Here is a 15,842-nt window from a genome sequence, read left to right on the forward strand (position 1 = left end):
GCTTCGGTCTCTTTCCATGAGCACAGGAGTCACGCTCCGCTGAATTACTGCTACCACATTCATGTTTTTGTAGAGTTGAGGGAAAACCACTGGAGCGCTGACAACGACTGTTTCTTAAGTTATTTTTAGATAACTGACATCCCCAAAACAGAATGTGCCTGGCGTACTGGACGCTAATCATATAAATAACAGAATAATATCCAGACAGACCCTCCACTGGCTTGGCGCACGTCAACTCTGGCTGAACTGATCGACGGACGAACTCCGCACTGACTGGTCATCTGGTTGGCAATCTGTCAGTGACCATAAAATTAATGCTGATTCAGCGCGAAAGAAAAGAATAAGCACTTTCCTGGATAAAAATGCGTGATATGATAAAATGCCACAGCCGATCTAGTGACTCAGAAGTCGAACTAATTCTGTGTGTTTCTCATTATGCATCTTGCATTATAATGATTTCCTAATTTGGAATATGAGCAAAGATTGAAAATAGAACATTTTAGATTTAACGAGTCGTTCAAGATTCGATTCGCTGAAAGAGATGAGTCGATACTGAACCGATACTGTGGTAGATGTATCCGAAATGCTGTTAAACATTATTTACACATGAGAGTGACAAAGAAACATGAGAGTATTAAAGAAAAGAGAGTGGAATGTTACGTGATAAAGCAAATGAGGAAAGGGTGTATTCAAGGACGCTTATCAATGTTGCACAAATTAATTTAAAATTGGTCTCTGGGCACCTTATCAAACTTGGGAGACCAACTTAAACCTGCCAAGACCATCTTAGTTTTCAGCAGTCATTTTTATTTTTTTTTTGGTTTGTAAACCATTTAAATCATGAATTATCAAAAGATAGTGTTATATAAACCACTTTATACTAAGCTTACCATGAAACACACCATCACTGCGATATAAAAATTGCACAGTAAGACTCCTATTACTGGAGAATGGAGGTATTTCAATATAAATACCACATAAAATATTACAGTACTTTTCATGCTTGGTAAGCAATTTTGTGTTGTAATCTGATATAATATTATTTAATTTACACTGGCCTACAAACACTTCAATCCTGGAGATGCTGGCAAATTAACAAAGGACTGCAATCTCCACACAGAGAGGCTCACAGCCTTGAGACCGACGTCTGGAGTTGAGAGAAGGGCCCGCAGGTGGACGGCCTCCACGAAATATGATCTATAACACACAATGCCGTCTGATCAGCGGCGTCTGGGCCTCTCAGCAGAGGAAACGAAACCAACTCCCAGACCCTCGCTGCATATAATTCAGGAGTCCTGAAAATCACCCTCGCTGACCTGTGGCAAGAAACCAGAAGAGAAAGAGAAAACAAACTCCAAACACTCTTCAAGAAACACCATGTTTAATTAAAAAGTAACTGGTCTCTGAATTACAACTGGTTAAGGTTTCACAACTGAACAGGTGGAGGTAAAAAAGAAAAAGTGACACGTTGATGCTGGTAGGAGTCGATAGTAGCGCCATTTTTGGATGAAACGCTTCAGGCGGCGGTTTAAGAAAACATCAGGAGGTGTAAGTGAAGGACAGACGTCTGCAGCTTTGTTTCATGTCTTGTTTCCTTTGGCAAGGCCCAACATTGGACATTTGTTTCATTTCAAATTCAGCTTCCTTGTCCAAGGATTAGCGGTTGGGCTTGATTTGCTGTGGGGCACTGACAGCCCAATACGGAAACGGGCCTTTCCGAGCACACACAGTTTTGGGTTTGAAACCAAACCTGTCTCTCTTTTAACGCTGCACTCGAGTCCTGTGGGAATCTACGAGCGGCTGGATGTATTTTCTTCTAACATAAAAAAGGTAAAACATAGCTCAAAACACATATTATAACGACATGTTCAATATTAGATCAGGCGCTTGATTTCTGCCAGCAACATGTCAATGTCCTCAGAGAGCAGCAAGTCTAAAAAACCTCATCGAGTCGTAACTGGTGTGTAATTTCTGGTTGAGAAAACTCGAGGTTGCGGCTCCCGATGGAGGGCTGTTTTCGTTTTGTTCTCTAGGTGAAAAGACGGACTGTTCCGTCGGCCCCTGAGGAAAACACCCAGGGTTGGGTTGGGTGGAAGGTCACATCGAGGACCCCGAGGTCATGAGTGATGGTGTGACCCTTCAGAACCTTCACTGGAACAATCAGAGGATTCTGCAGCAAGTCGCTGTAGGATTAATACACAGACATTAGAAAGGTTAGTGTTATTCACAACTCTGAATAATGATTTTCATGAAATCTGGCTCCTATAACAATTCTTAAATGCCTGAATTCTTTTCTGCCAATAGATGTTTCTTCAACTACAGGCACTTTTATGACACACAAGTTGATTTTTATTAAACCTAACAGATTCAAACTTTTTTTTGTTATATGAAGGTCATATTAAAACCAGCTTTAAAACATTTGACCATGCCTTCATTTATTTTAGCTTCCTTTAAAATGTATTTTATGTTTTTAAATTTTGAAATATTAAATTAAGTTTTTTACTATAATTTTTTTTAAATATCCTGTGTGCATATATATATTTTTTAATAATGATTTAATTATGATTTTTTTGGTTAATTAATAAAACCCAAATCTGTACATTTTTAAATCACATTTTAATTAACATTGTGCAGTTAATTTTTTTAATAATTAAATCACATGTATAAAATTTGAATATTGAAAATTTTATAAATGTCTCATGTACAGATTTAATTATTAAATCATGAACATTTTTAGATAAAATATCTTAAATGTCTTATGAACAAATTTTAGTTATTATTTAAAAAAAAAAAATTAAATTATAAGATTTTGAACACTATAATTTATACAGAGTAAAAAACTAATATGTGTCAAAATGGTTTATAAAAAGTCATTTTGACCACAAATGTAATCATTTAAACAAAATTCACAAATTGTTTCTAACACAAATTATCAAAAAGTTAGAATGCTTGCTTATCAAAGATGCATTTCAATTGGAAAGATGGCAAAACTAAATAAAACCATTCAACAAGTCTTCAATATTAAACCTCAAATAAAAAAAATTATAAACTGCTAACAGACCTCACTAATCTAGTCTACCTATATCTACACTATTTTTAGCTTAGTCAACTATCCTTTCCCATCCCAACAAAAACAGTTCCCTTTTCTCTACCCAAATTTTGTGGTAAAATCTGTTGGCCATTTCTTCTAACTGTCTGAGGGCCGTAAAGGCCATAAAACAGTGAATTCTGGAAATATGGTTTGCTGTATATGCATCAACAGTTTGACTGGGGAAAGAAAGAAGTGGAAAAATAACATGACATCCTCAGTTTGAGTATAAAGAGATCTATTAAGGCCAGCTGATGAAGGCTTTTCATCCAGATCTCGCTTGCCCTGTACCGTACACGGATCATTAGCTCCGCTCAAAGAGCGTCCCTGACCAAACTGCAGGAATGATAGTCTACCCCTGCAGATACACTGGACACGTGCCCGAGAGAAACAGATGGACAGACAGAGAAGAAAATACAGACATGAGAGAACTACACCACGTTTAGAGAGACAGGCCGTGCTCAGAACAGCATATTACACTATTTATGCAGTATGTACACTGTGTGCAGTACGCAAGGTTTCTACAGTATATGCACTAAAATGTGCAGTATACAACCAGATTACACTGCACACAATCTACAGTTTCCCACAATGTACTTGACTTTACTATTCCAATGTGCTGTCAATGGCCAGCGGTAACTGCTTTCCTGTAGTCAAATAGTAGAGCATGGCGCTAGCAACGCCAAGGTCACGGGTTCGATTCCCAGGGAAAGCAAGAGCTGATAAAGTGTGAAAACTGTGACTTGAATGCAATGTAAGTCGCTTTGGATAAAAGCGTCTGCTAAATGCATAAATGTAAATGTAAATGTAACTGTTTGGTTTTCAACATTCTTCAAAATATATTCATATATTAAATATATTTATATATACTATAATTTCATATAATAGAAATTTCATTTCATAATTTCATTAATTCATATAGAAATTATATGAATATAAATATATACATGTAAATACATGTAAACACATGTAAACATGCTGTATGTGTGTGTATTTATATATGCATAATAAATATACACAGTACACACACATTATGTCAACAAAAACGTATTTTGGATGAGATTAATCGTTTGACAGCACTACATCTAATATTACTTCTAGTTCATTTTGTTACGCTGGAAATGGAAAGTTGAGCACATTGCATTGTGACACACAGTATTCCTTGAAATATACTCTACTGTATACTGCACGCTAACCCAGATATAATATGCATAGAGAAAATTAGCTTACGGCACACATTATGCACAGCAGGCTTACCATTTCCTGCTAGCATGCTATTTAAAACACAGCCAAAGAATGGAGAGGGATTAGAAAATCAAAGAAGAGAGAATCCAGCAGACTAAGTGACAATGGGGAAAAAGTAAAACACAACCCGGACAGAAAGATGATCAGACTCACTTGTAGACCATCCCGTGACAGACGATGACGCTGCCGTCATCAGAGCCGGACGCGAACAGCGGGTAGTGCCTGTGGTAGGCCACGCTCCTCAGAGCCTTCTTATGATGTCTATATGGACAGAGACACAAGACAGACCCGTCAGCGTCCCGACAGCAGAGGGACGTTACACAGAACCGCTCCAAGTCCCAGAAGGAGACATTCATTCATTTGACAGGCCCAGCATTACCAACAATTTCCCTCAAGTCTGCCCCAGACTGCCCAAATTACAAAAACCTGCTCGTGCTGACTCACCGGAGAACTTTGTATGGTTTGGTGGACAGGTCCAGATCGAACCAGGCCAGACGACAGTCGTAGCTACCGCATATCACATTGTCGCCTGTGGAAAAGGGGAAAATAGGGGTAAGAAATGACATCTGACATCCAGAGAGTGGTCACTGATGTCACATGTCACTTCAGGGACATTTTTGAGAAACCAAGACGAATATTAAGCCAGAATAACTTTCCTCTGGTCACCTCCAAACACTCACTTTTATATAACATACCGTAACAGGCTAAAGAATGCTGCCAGTTTTTATTTCAAAGGTTACCGTAAGAGGTTAACGTCCATAATCGTTTACCCAAAAATGAATTTCTCATTCCAAACCAATGACTTACTTTCTTCACACAAAGTATTTTTAAAAAATCTCCAAGCTGATATTTTCCATTCATTCAAAGCCTATTCAGGACATCTGAAGCTCCCAAAAGGACAAGAGAGCACCATTAAAGTAATCCACATGATTTGAGTCATCTGAAGCCATACAACAGACCAACATTTAAAATCACAATTCACTCAAAATCTTTTTCTCTGCTGTAGCTCTCAAATCTCATTTGGACATAATAATAGAAACTGTGCATCATTTGGTTAGGAGACACACCAATGGCATTTAACGTAGTTTATATCAGCATATTTATATGTAAATTTAAAGCAGAAGTACAAAAACTAAGATTGTAACAGTTACAGGATAAATTCTTATATGTACATCAAAAGAAAGCCATGTTACCCAGACATACGACATCTGCTACTAACAAACCTGATGTTCGCCATAAGCATGACATTTTATTTAACAAGAGCCACAGAGGCTTTTTCAGAGACTACAACTTGTATTTATTTTTTTTGCGCCAATTAGGGTGGTTTATTGTTATATAGTTTATTGTTTACTAAACTACTAAAAATTATTATTTTTAATTTATTATTTTAAGATTTAAATTAAGCTGAAATAAAAAATTTGAAATTTTGTCTTGGCAAGTAATTGAAATAAAATAAGTTTAAGCACTAAAATTACTTAAAATGAAGCTAAATAGATAAAAAAAAAAAAAAAAACTAGTACAAATGACAAAAGGACAGAATTATATGACTAAATCTTGAGCTATAATTAAAATGAAAAATAAAAAAAAAACAAGCTAAAATTCAAAATAATAAATAGCATAATAGTATATAAATAACACTAAAATAACACTTGTTCCAATTTTGATTTACTTAATTTTTTTCTTTTAAGCTCACAGGATGCAAATGCTGTTATTTAGAAATAGTTTTTTGCAATATTACATTTTTTTGCATAAATTAAATTTACAATTTGGATGGAAGCAGCTAACAACAATAAACCTGCTACATTTTAAACTTTATTTCACGCAAGAAAAATGAGATTTGAGAGCTACAGCCTGAATTTCTATTTGTTCCTTAAACCAAACAATAACATGGCTTCAGATGACTTCTTGAAAGACAAATCAAAATATAGTAGTCAACATTTGAAGTGGATCAAAAAAAAGTTCAAAGTTGTCCTAAGACAAGAACGCATTTTGGTTTTAGGACAACTTTGATGAAAGGTTTTGATCCACTTCACATATTGACTAGTGTATGATGAACTATATAAGAATAATGACGACGAAATAAACACCCAAAGCTACAAACGCTAAATAACTGCTTTTCAAACAGCCTGTAGTTAATTGATCATTTCATACTGTAATATTTAAGTTTTAATATTTAAATGTAAAATTTAAGAATTTGCATAGGGAAATTTCTTTGCCACAGTACGTTCAGACATAATTCCCATTGAAACAACTTGATTTTACTCACTAAATTTTGATGAGCAACAGTAAATGTGACTGCACTTTTAATTTGACAGCCCTAATATGCTTTCATTGCATTGGAAATTCATAGGAGATTCTCCAAAACATCTCCTTTTTAAAAAAAAAAGAAAGTAAATAAGGTTTTGAATGAAATGACGTTACGTACCTCCTGGATGGATGGCCATGCTTGAAATCCATTTGCAGTTGGCCATCAGTTTCTTGGTGAGCTCCTGTTTGATGAGGTTGTACACTCGCACATAGCGCTGCGTGGCCACGAAGAAATATGGCCTGATGGGGTGGAAGGACACGCACTGCACCAAACCCTTGTTCTTGCGGAAGGGGTTCTGCGTCCTGCGTTTGCTCACCTGGTGGATGGCCACCTGGAGGCTGCTGCCATTGTCAGGCATCACACACGCCAGGTAGTCGCCTTTCCCGTGCCACGTCACCTGCCTCACGGCCTTCAGAGAGAGAGAAAGTGGGTGGCTAGAGGTCAGAGGTCAAAGTCATTCTGCGGTCAATCCACAGACGATTAATCCAATTATAACCTCAAAGACAAGCTGGGACTAAATTTACTGCCGTTATTAACACCGGCTCGGCCTCTGCCAGTCTGCCAACGCGTGTCGCTGCTTTGCTTTTTCCAGTAGTTTTAATTGGACACTAGAGGCGTCTTAAATTTCTTTCCATTTCAGGAAAAAGACGACCACAGGCTTGTGGCTTCTGCCAATAGTTAAAAGCCTCTGGCTGCGGCTCACGTGAGACGGACGGACGCTCTCAGAGGGGATGAGAGAAGGAAATAAAGACTTTTCATTTCTATTGTTAACTGGAAAATATCGAATTGAACAGAGGAGAAATGTGACCTTCTAATGGTTATCGTGATGTCATTCTTATGAATAATCAGATCGTTGTGATCTGTTTTGATTACCTTGGGGTGTTTGAGGATGAGGCGGTGACCCTGCTCGTGACCTTCGCCCTCTGCGACGGCCCACTGAACAGACTGATCCTTCACTTCCTCTGGCTCCTCATAGGAAGAGATCAGCTGATCCGTAGCGGTGCAAACCAGCCGGTCGCCCAGACCAGGGTTCAACAGGACAACAGTATCGTCACTGCACACAAACATCATGTTCTCATCCATCTCTCCAAATAAAACAAGCTATTTATCCAACCATCCCATGTACAGTATCTAACCTACCTATTTAGCCATATTTAACCATCCATCCTCTACCTCTCTAACCAACCAACCATCCATCCATCCTTTATACATTCATCTATCCATCCATCCATCCATCCAACTGACCTACTACCTAGCGTGCCTACCTAGCTAACTACAGTAGTCATTATTTGAAATTGGAATTGTGAATTGAAAATACGCCCAATGGAAACGCATACATTTTGCAAAAACTCCCATATCACACAAAAAAGTTTGTTTTTCAGGCAAAAAATTAGGTTTACCGAGCAATTTGAAAGGAATATTTCGCAAAACTCCAATGAAAACAGTTTTTTTTTAAATTACAGGTTACCTTGCACACAAAAAAAGTCACATGATCATTTTTTACTGTACTAGAACCTCCAAGACAGACCTCTCCTTGCCATTAATGCTAGGATAACCCCTTATTTACACTGCACACATCTGTGGAGCATTACGGCTCCTACATGGCCACCGGAGCTGATCGTGGCCCAGAAGCGGTTCTCCTCGCTGCTTCGCTAAAGATATACACCTACGTCTCCAATTAAAAATAATGACTGGTGCAGTGGCTGCAACATACGAAAACATACCAAGATCAGTTAGCATGACTTATCACGAGAGGAAAACATTATGTTTTGAGTTGCGTAACATTGGTTAATGGAAACGCAGTCATTTCAAATTGTTTTTTACTCGACATTTATAAAACATCACAAAGGTTTTGCAGAAATCTGTAATGAAAATGCAGCTAATGTTAAATATCGATTCATTCTAGCTATTTATCTAACCTATTCACCACACAACACTTGAACTATTTAAACCAACCAACATCAGAATTTTTATCTACGCATCCATACTGATTTATTTAACCTACCTTCCTAACCATCTAACTAACCTAGAAAAAAAAGCTGGCTATTTAATAACAAATACTCTTTAAATTCCTTGGAACATTCAAGAAAAGTTCTTGAAAACGTTACTCAAATTCCAAAATGAACATTGTCATAATTGGTCTTTCCTGAGGCTTACTAAAATGAACCTCACTAATTAAACAGACTGCAGCTCTACACCCATTAAAAATAAATCCTGTAAATCATCTGCTGTCAAATAATATACATCACATGAATGTTACAAAACATACAGATTAACATTTAGATGCAGACTATAAGAAAAAAGAGGCGAGTCTTACTAGCTGACAGCGACCAGACAGATGGATGGATTGGGATTCCAGGCCACACCCTTCACCGCTCCGCCCACCTCCACAGTCTTAAGGCATCGCGCTGTACTGACCTCCCAGAAACGCAACGTACAGTCATCAGAGCCTGAGGTCAAAGGGTTAAAACAAAAACTTTTACTTAAATGTATTCGTTAAGAGAATTTACATAAACTACTGTGTTTCAGAATGACTTAATGAAATGGGTTATGGGTAAATGTGTTTAACATGGTTGTGCAAATGTGCGCAGGGTTGTGTGTCTCAGCGTCTGAACAACTGAGAGGACAGACGCTCGGGTCTCTGGCACAAGTAAAGCGTACTGTCAGCTCGACGGCACTTCCTCTCTCAGCAGCACACATGGAGGATAACTCATCCTCGCGCTACACAACCACTGTGACACACACAGCAGCACTTTGGCACGAGTGCACTATAATAATACTAAGATTACTGAAGGTGACAGACAAAGAGAAGCCGGGTGTTTAAAGTTTGTGCGCTACTGCTGTTAGATGGTCATTATTCAAAATGAGAGCCATTTATGTCCCTCATATACATACAGCATAAAAATTACTAATAATGGATAGCTGATGTCAAAGCTTACGTGTTAGAATAGAACTTTTTAAACAAATAAAAGATCTAGCAGATCTTTCTATTCCCTCTTTTAAAAGTAAATATCAAATAAATATATATATATATATATATATATATATATATATATATATATATATATATATATATATATATATATATATATATATATATATATATATATATATATATATATATATATATATTTTTTTTTTTTTCCCAAGAAGTCAAGTTAAAGGTAAAGAACAAGCTAAACTCTCCTTTTATCATTTATCCTATATTTTGTTTACTCTGTCAACTGTTAACAATTTTGTACAGTAAATAACTTATAAATGACATCTTATCATCACGATCATTATTTGTCACCTTATGTTTTATGTTTGCAAGTATAGGAAAAAAAAAAAAATATAAATAAAAAATATTTGAATAATAAAAATAATATTGATTTTAATACCGCAAACTTTTTACTTTTTAACAGGGGTTAGTATGACTTTAAACAACTGATAATTGAAAAGTTGTAAATTTGCAGCAAAATCAATATTAAATAGTTTTTCCAAAAAGCATAATGTCATTTTACAAAGCTTGTAAAATTAAACTGTAAAACTGTACACGGTTACCATCCTCAGAGCATAATTATAAAATGTATAAATATATTAAAATATATTTATTTTTGTGATTGCATAATACAATTTATTAACACAATGCATAATTTCTCTTTAAATTCACTTAAAAATCAACTCGTCTAATAGGTCACGACTCTGTTTCATTCAACAGCTCCAGACGTATTAGTCGGGAAACCCTTTCCTCATATCAGCCACACAACATCATAAGCTGCCGTAAAATCTCATTTTAACTTTTATACCTGCATGCTTCATAAACACAAGAAAAACAACACGGGGGAAACGGGCCGGGCCTGGAGGGTGGAGTGTAATACTCCAAAACCCATAATCACTTTTTAAGTATTGAGCTGTATGGCGACAGATATAGCAGGAGGGACGGGCTCTGTGGCGGACACCCGCTGGCGGTCAGAGAGGCCTGTCTGGCCTGCACAGCTGCGGATGTGTGTATGTGTGATGCAGGGGACACCAAAACTTTCCTGTAGACGTTCAAACATGGACGCTGACCATAAATAAGATGGGAATGACGGTAATATTTGCCTTTATGGAGGGGAAATACAGCAATAATGTTAAAAGTCCATTTTATAGGACAGTAATGGCACTTTGAGACAATACAGTAAAATACAGTAATGTGTCCCAAAGGATGACAGAAATTAGATGTTAAATTCAACAAGAAACAGCATTAGCAAACCATTATACATCTGAAACAAGTGAAGTAGGATATTCTAAAAGGAAAAAATAAAGAAATTATAGAAAAGTACTTGAATAAATCAGTAATTGCTCACAAAAAAAAATCACAAATGGAGCCAGACTTGAATGAAAGTGATACAGTTGTTGTTCACAACTGTTCAAAATGAATCGCAAAAGACCAAGACATGTATTATTATTAAAGTTAAAATCCTCCATTTTTAATTTACATTGATTTTTGTACAATTGTATGACTACTTATAGTCTATAAATGGCAAAAAACGCCCAAGAATTTACAGGGTCATGTGATGAAAAGCATCTTTACAAACATCTATTTCTCATAGTTCATACCCTGAAATGGTCCGTATGCCCAGGGTTTCTCACACAGGGTCATGTGTGTGTTGTGTAGCGTGTTTTTGGGAGTGTATGGATCTGAGGCACAAGCACTTCCTGTGGCTGAGCAGGGCTCCCCGCCGACCACTCTGATCTCTTTTAGCCACTCTGTTAATTTGTAGTTGTGTTTTTGGACGGCACCCAAAAGCTTCCATTTTATTTTAAACTCCAACTTCACAAATGCACCCAACGCCTTCACGCTGAGAATCAATTCTCATGGAGTTTCTCAATCTATCGATCAAGCTTTTTCTCACAGTTACACGTTTCTTAGTGCTGGGTGTTGAATTTAAGGATTAAAAACAGGAGGAATCAGTTCGTCTGTATATTTAGACAAATATCTACATTCAAAAACATACAATTTTTATTTTTTTTTAAAAAATTGAAATTGTAAACAAAGCTCGACCCCACACTTTAAATGTGTTGAAAACGTTCACGTCCCAAATAAATTAGTCTCCAGATTGAGGTCTCCGTTGATTCAAGAACATGTGGATTGCAGTGAGTTCATGGTGTCCTGAGTGACAGTGTCATGCAGCAGTTTATAATGTCACCGCTCGTCTTCGTTTGGCCACATCATTAGTGAAGAATGCCATTTGAGGCTCTCTCAGGCCATGATCTGAGCTCTGTAAATGTAAATATGTACACAGTCGCGTAACCTCAGCCCTTCTTCACCGCATTCTCTCATGTCATAGACTGCAATCTGACTACAGCGCAAAAACTGTAACTGTAGGTTTCACGTGCTGTAATTGCAGCGTTTTCCTTTTGCGAGTCTGTAAAACCAAATTCTTGCGAGATTCTCATCATTGCTGCATTTTTGAAGTCCTCAGATCTTCTGAAAATGTTCTCTTCAATTTATGGATTTTTTCCCACTGTTTTATCATCTATAAGTGTCTGATGACTTAGTAAGGCATGAGTTATTTGACAAAGTTTAATACTTAAAAGACTGTTAAATTACAGTCTGGGGTCGGTACATTTTCTTCTTATTTTGGAAATAAATTAATACTTTTATTCAGCAACTTTCTATTCATCAAAGAATACTGAAATCAAGCTTACTGCGGTTTCCACAAAAATATTACTGATTATATAAAAATATACTGTTTTCAACATTGGTAATACATTGGAAATACTATTTCCCAAGCAGCACATCAGCAATTTACAATGGTTTCTGAAGGATCACATAACAATGAATACTGGAGTAATGATGCTGAAATTCAGCCTGCATCACATTTTAAAACATATTAATAGAAAAACATTCATTTTAAATAATTAGCAATAATATTTCACAAAATTACTGATTATTTTGATCAAATAAGTAGTAGCTCCCACTATACATTAGATCGGCTCCCACTTTGAGTTCGAGTCATGTCTCAAAACTTATTTATTCTCTGTTGCTTTTGATCTATAAGAGTGTGCTGTTTTAACTGCTTTGCTGCTATTAGTGTACAGTATTTCATAAGAGTGTCCTGTTTTAACTACTTTGCTGCTATTAGTGTACTTAACTTTTCTTTTTTATTCATACCTGTACAGCACTTTGGTCGGCCTGTGGCCTTTTTTAAAATGTGCTTTATAAATAAACTGAACTTGAAATAATTGCAGACTTGGTGAGCATAAGAGACTTCTTTTGAAAACATTTTTGACCCCAACTGTATGAACAGTACTTGAAGGTTAAAGGTTTGATCAAATCACTAACCTTAAGTATAATAAGTAAGGGATAATCAACGGTTTGCTGGGCATTAAAGGGGTTTAAATGCATGACATGGGAGCAAAGAACCACCCAACGCGAAGCGGAGGTTGCTTCCACGAAGTGCATTTAAAATCCTTTAATGCACGGTAAGCCGTTGATTATCCCGCTTATACCATGATCATTTGCCAAGTTATAGACAAGTTAAAACTATATTGCTCTTTGCAGCGCAACATTTGACCGAATGGGTAAAAATGACAGTTATTTTCGTACATTACGGCACCTTAGCTCTAGCATTCAGTCCGCTTCAAATCAGACACAGAGATGAAATAGTCACATTTATTTGAATGAATTATAGCAATTAATTCAATTAATTATTGAATTAGATAGAGAGAGATAGATAGAGATGGATAGAGAGAGAGAGATGACAGTTGTGTATGCGTTACCTGCACGCTACATCTGTGTGTCTCTCTCTACAAACAATTAATTAGGCTGCTTCAAAAACAGCGATTTTACCACCTCTTTGCTGAGGAATATAACGTAGCGATAAGTTTGTGCGATCTGCGATCTCCGACTCTCTCTCTCTGATATGTGTGGGTTTGTGTGCATCAATTAAAGCAGCGCATTAATATGGAACGGTGATTAAACTGACTTGGAACTACCTGTGCATTAAACGGTTTTACTGCATACCTAACAGCCAATCAGAATCCAGTATTCAGACAGACCATGGAATAACTGGTATTAATGATGCTTGACCAAGTAAACACCACTAACAAGAATAAAAACTAAATTGAGGCGCAAACTGCTGGAGTTTCCTGATATTTGCAGGCATTTAAAATGAATAAGCCCAGTTTTACAACCATTGGCTGCACAACCTCTACAAAAGACTTTCCGACTTGCAATTCCCAAATCAGCAAAAGCAAAACTGGGGAAGCCCAGGACGCAGAGGCTGAACAAAGTCCTGGGACAAAAGACTCACTAGTGCAATGTCATGAGCACCCAACCCATTGATATGGAATAAATTATCTCTATTAAACACACACCAAACAAACCCAAGGAAAGTTGGGCAGGCCCAGGGCGAGAAGGGTTGTGATGCCTGGGAGGTTGTCAACTGCCAATTTTTACTGTGGGAAAGGGCATTTTATTACTGCTTTAATATATTTTTATAGCTAGACAAAAGAGCAACCCTTCACTGTAGTGGTTTTGCATATGCGCTTTATGAAGTTCTTTGTTATGGACGGCTGAGCAGATATTGCCTCTAAAGTGCAACCGCCCCCATCTACACACTTTCTTTCACTATTTTCCGCTCTTTGCCCCTGCTTATCTGCCTTATTTGAACCCCAACTGCAAAGCACTCTGGGAAACCATTTCCATTCTGCATATGAAAGACGGGTATTGTTACCTGGATCACCTCATTCAAATCAGACGGGCAAATTCAACCGCATTTTCATACTGTACGAATATCATTTGGTTTCTGTGGATTTGGCTGCGCCGCTCCCATCGCTAACGCTGAGTGAAATTGACTGCATGTGTTATTAAAATGATGCTTTCTACTCGTTTCGTTCGAGTAATTTATATCCCCCTCGAGTTAATAGCAATCAGATGCCGGCCTTACTGAGGGAATACGATGGATTATAGCGTGCATTTATGTATCTAAAGGACCACGAACCGAAAATACGGATAATGATCAACAGACTGCACTCAAGAGAGGCCTTTCCTCCATTATGTATGAAATCTCTTTAGACCTAAACATATAATCCTCGCAGAACTGGAATCACATTTGTATTTTCTCATTATATTGAGAAAAATCGAGATTTAGAAAGTGTTTGTCCAGCATTCAAAAATTAATGTCATCAAAAAAATATTTTTGGAGAGAAACTTTTTGATGAAAGGTTAATATTTTTTTTTAATGCTTTAAAAAAAACCCTACAAATCAAGTTTTTGATGTCATTATTTGTTTTTTTAAATTGTTTGTACAGAATTCAAAAATTATTTTAGAATTATTTATTTTTTAAAGAATAAAAAATGTATTTATTTAAATTAAAATAATTCCAAATCCTTATTTTAAAAAAAGGGAAAAATCAAGATTTGCAGTGTTTGTCGAGCATAGAAAGTTATTACATTTTGATGAAAGGTTCTGAAAACATTTTTATTCTTTAAATGAATACGCATTAATAATCATGGACAATAAGACCATGATTACAACAGTAAATAAGGTAATTTTTAAATTAACTTCCTGAAAAGTGCATCTAAATACTATAATAACTGACATAAACAGGAGAAAAATCTTGAGATTAATAAAGTGTTTGTCCTGCATTCAAAATGACAAATAACTCAAAACGGACACGTCAACAAATGAAGCTGCTTCCCGGAGCGGCTAACAATAAGGACGGGCAGCCAAAACCTATAAAAATAAAACCGAAATCCGTCTAGAAGGGAGGAAAATGAGACCTATCATGAGCGGGCTGTGATTGATTTATCCGCGTTGTGGAGCGCCAGTGAATATGGACATTTCAGGCGCGTCTGTGCTCATCCTGGCTCTGCCGAAACCCGCAGGCCTCCCGTAATCTCTCTCATCTCCGAACGGGTCGCTCGTCCCGTCAGCGCAGAGCCCCGTCTCCCTCCGCCAAGAGCTATGACATCATGGCGGGTGAGTGAGGAATGATTTCAGCAGCTTGTTAGCTACCGCTGAGGTAAGAGCGCTGAGACAGACTTCACCTCAAACGGTCCAATAACACCTCACATACAGAGCAGGGGCCACATTTAAAAGAACAAAGTACTCCAGAATCAATCTGGATTTATTGGTACATCATTTTAAAATAAAAAATAAAAAAATAGTGCAAACATACTTATTATACTAACATAAAGTGTCTAAGTGCTTTAAAAAATAGCTATCATAA

At 36.9% G+C, this 15,842-nt stretch overlaps 1 protein-coding gene across 1 annotated transcript in view; it reads right to left on the reverse strand.

The window, feature by feature from the left end:
• Positions 1 to 1,364: 1,364 nt before the first annotated feature.
• The window catches only part of bop1 (BOP1 ribosomal biogenesis factor), an 86,879-nt gene continuing 72,401 nt past the window's right edge, over positions 1,365 to 15,842 (reverse strand). The window contains exons 11-16 of the mRNA XM_058753688.1: positions 8,959 to 9,091; positions 7,515 to 7,695; positions 6,759 to 7,050; positions 4,778 to 4,862; positions 4,487 to 4,594; positions 1,365 to 2,183 (exon numbers count right to left, since the gene is read on the reverse strand). Coding sequence (XP_058609671.1) covers positions 2,030 to 2,183; positions 4,487 to 4,594; positions 4,778 to 4,862; positions 6,759 to 7,050; positions 7,515 to 7,695; positions 8,959 to 9,091 — 953 coding nt within the window. The 3' untranslated portion in view covers positions 1,365 to 2,029. The remainder of the gene's footprint in view (positions 2,184 to 4,486; positions 4,595 to 4,777; positions 4,863 to 6,758; positions 7,051 to 7,514; positions 7,696 to 8,958; positions 9,092 to 15,842) is intronic.

The sequence above is a fragment of the Onychostoma macrolepis genome, chromosome 19 (assembly GCF_012432095.1).
Source record: "Onychostoma macrolepis isolate SWU-2019 chromosome 19, ASM1243209v1, whole genome shotgun sequence".
Classification (NCBI taxonomy): Eukaryota; Metazoa; Chordata; class Actinopteri; order Cypriniformes; family Cyprinidae; genus Onychostoma; species Onychostoma macrolepis.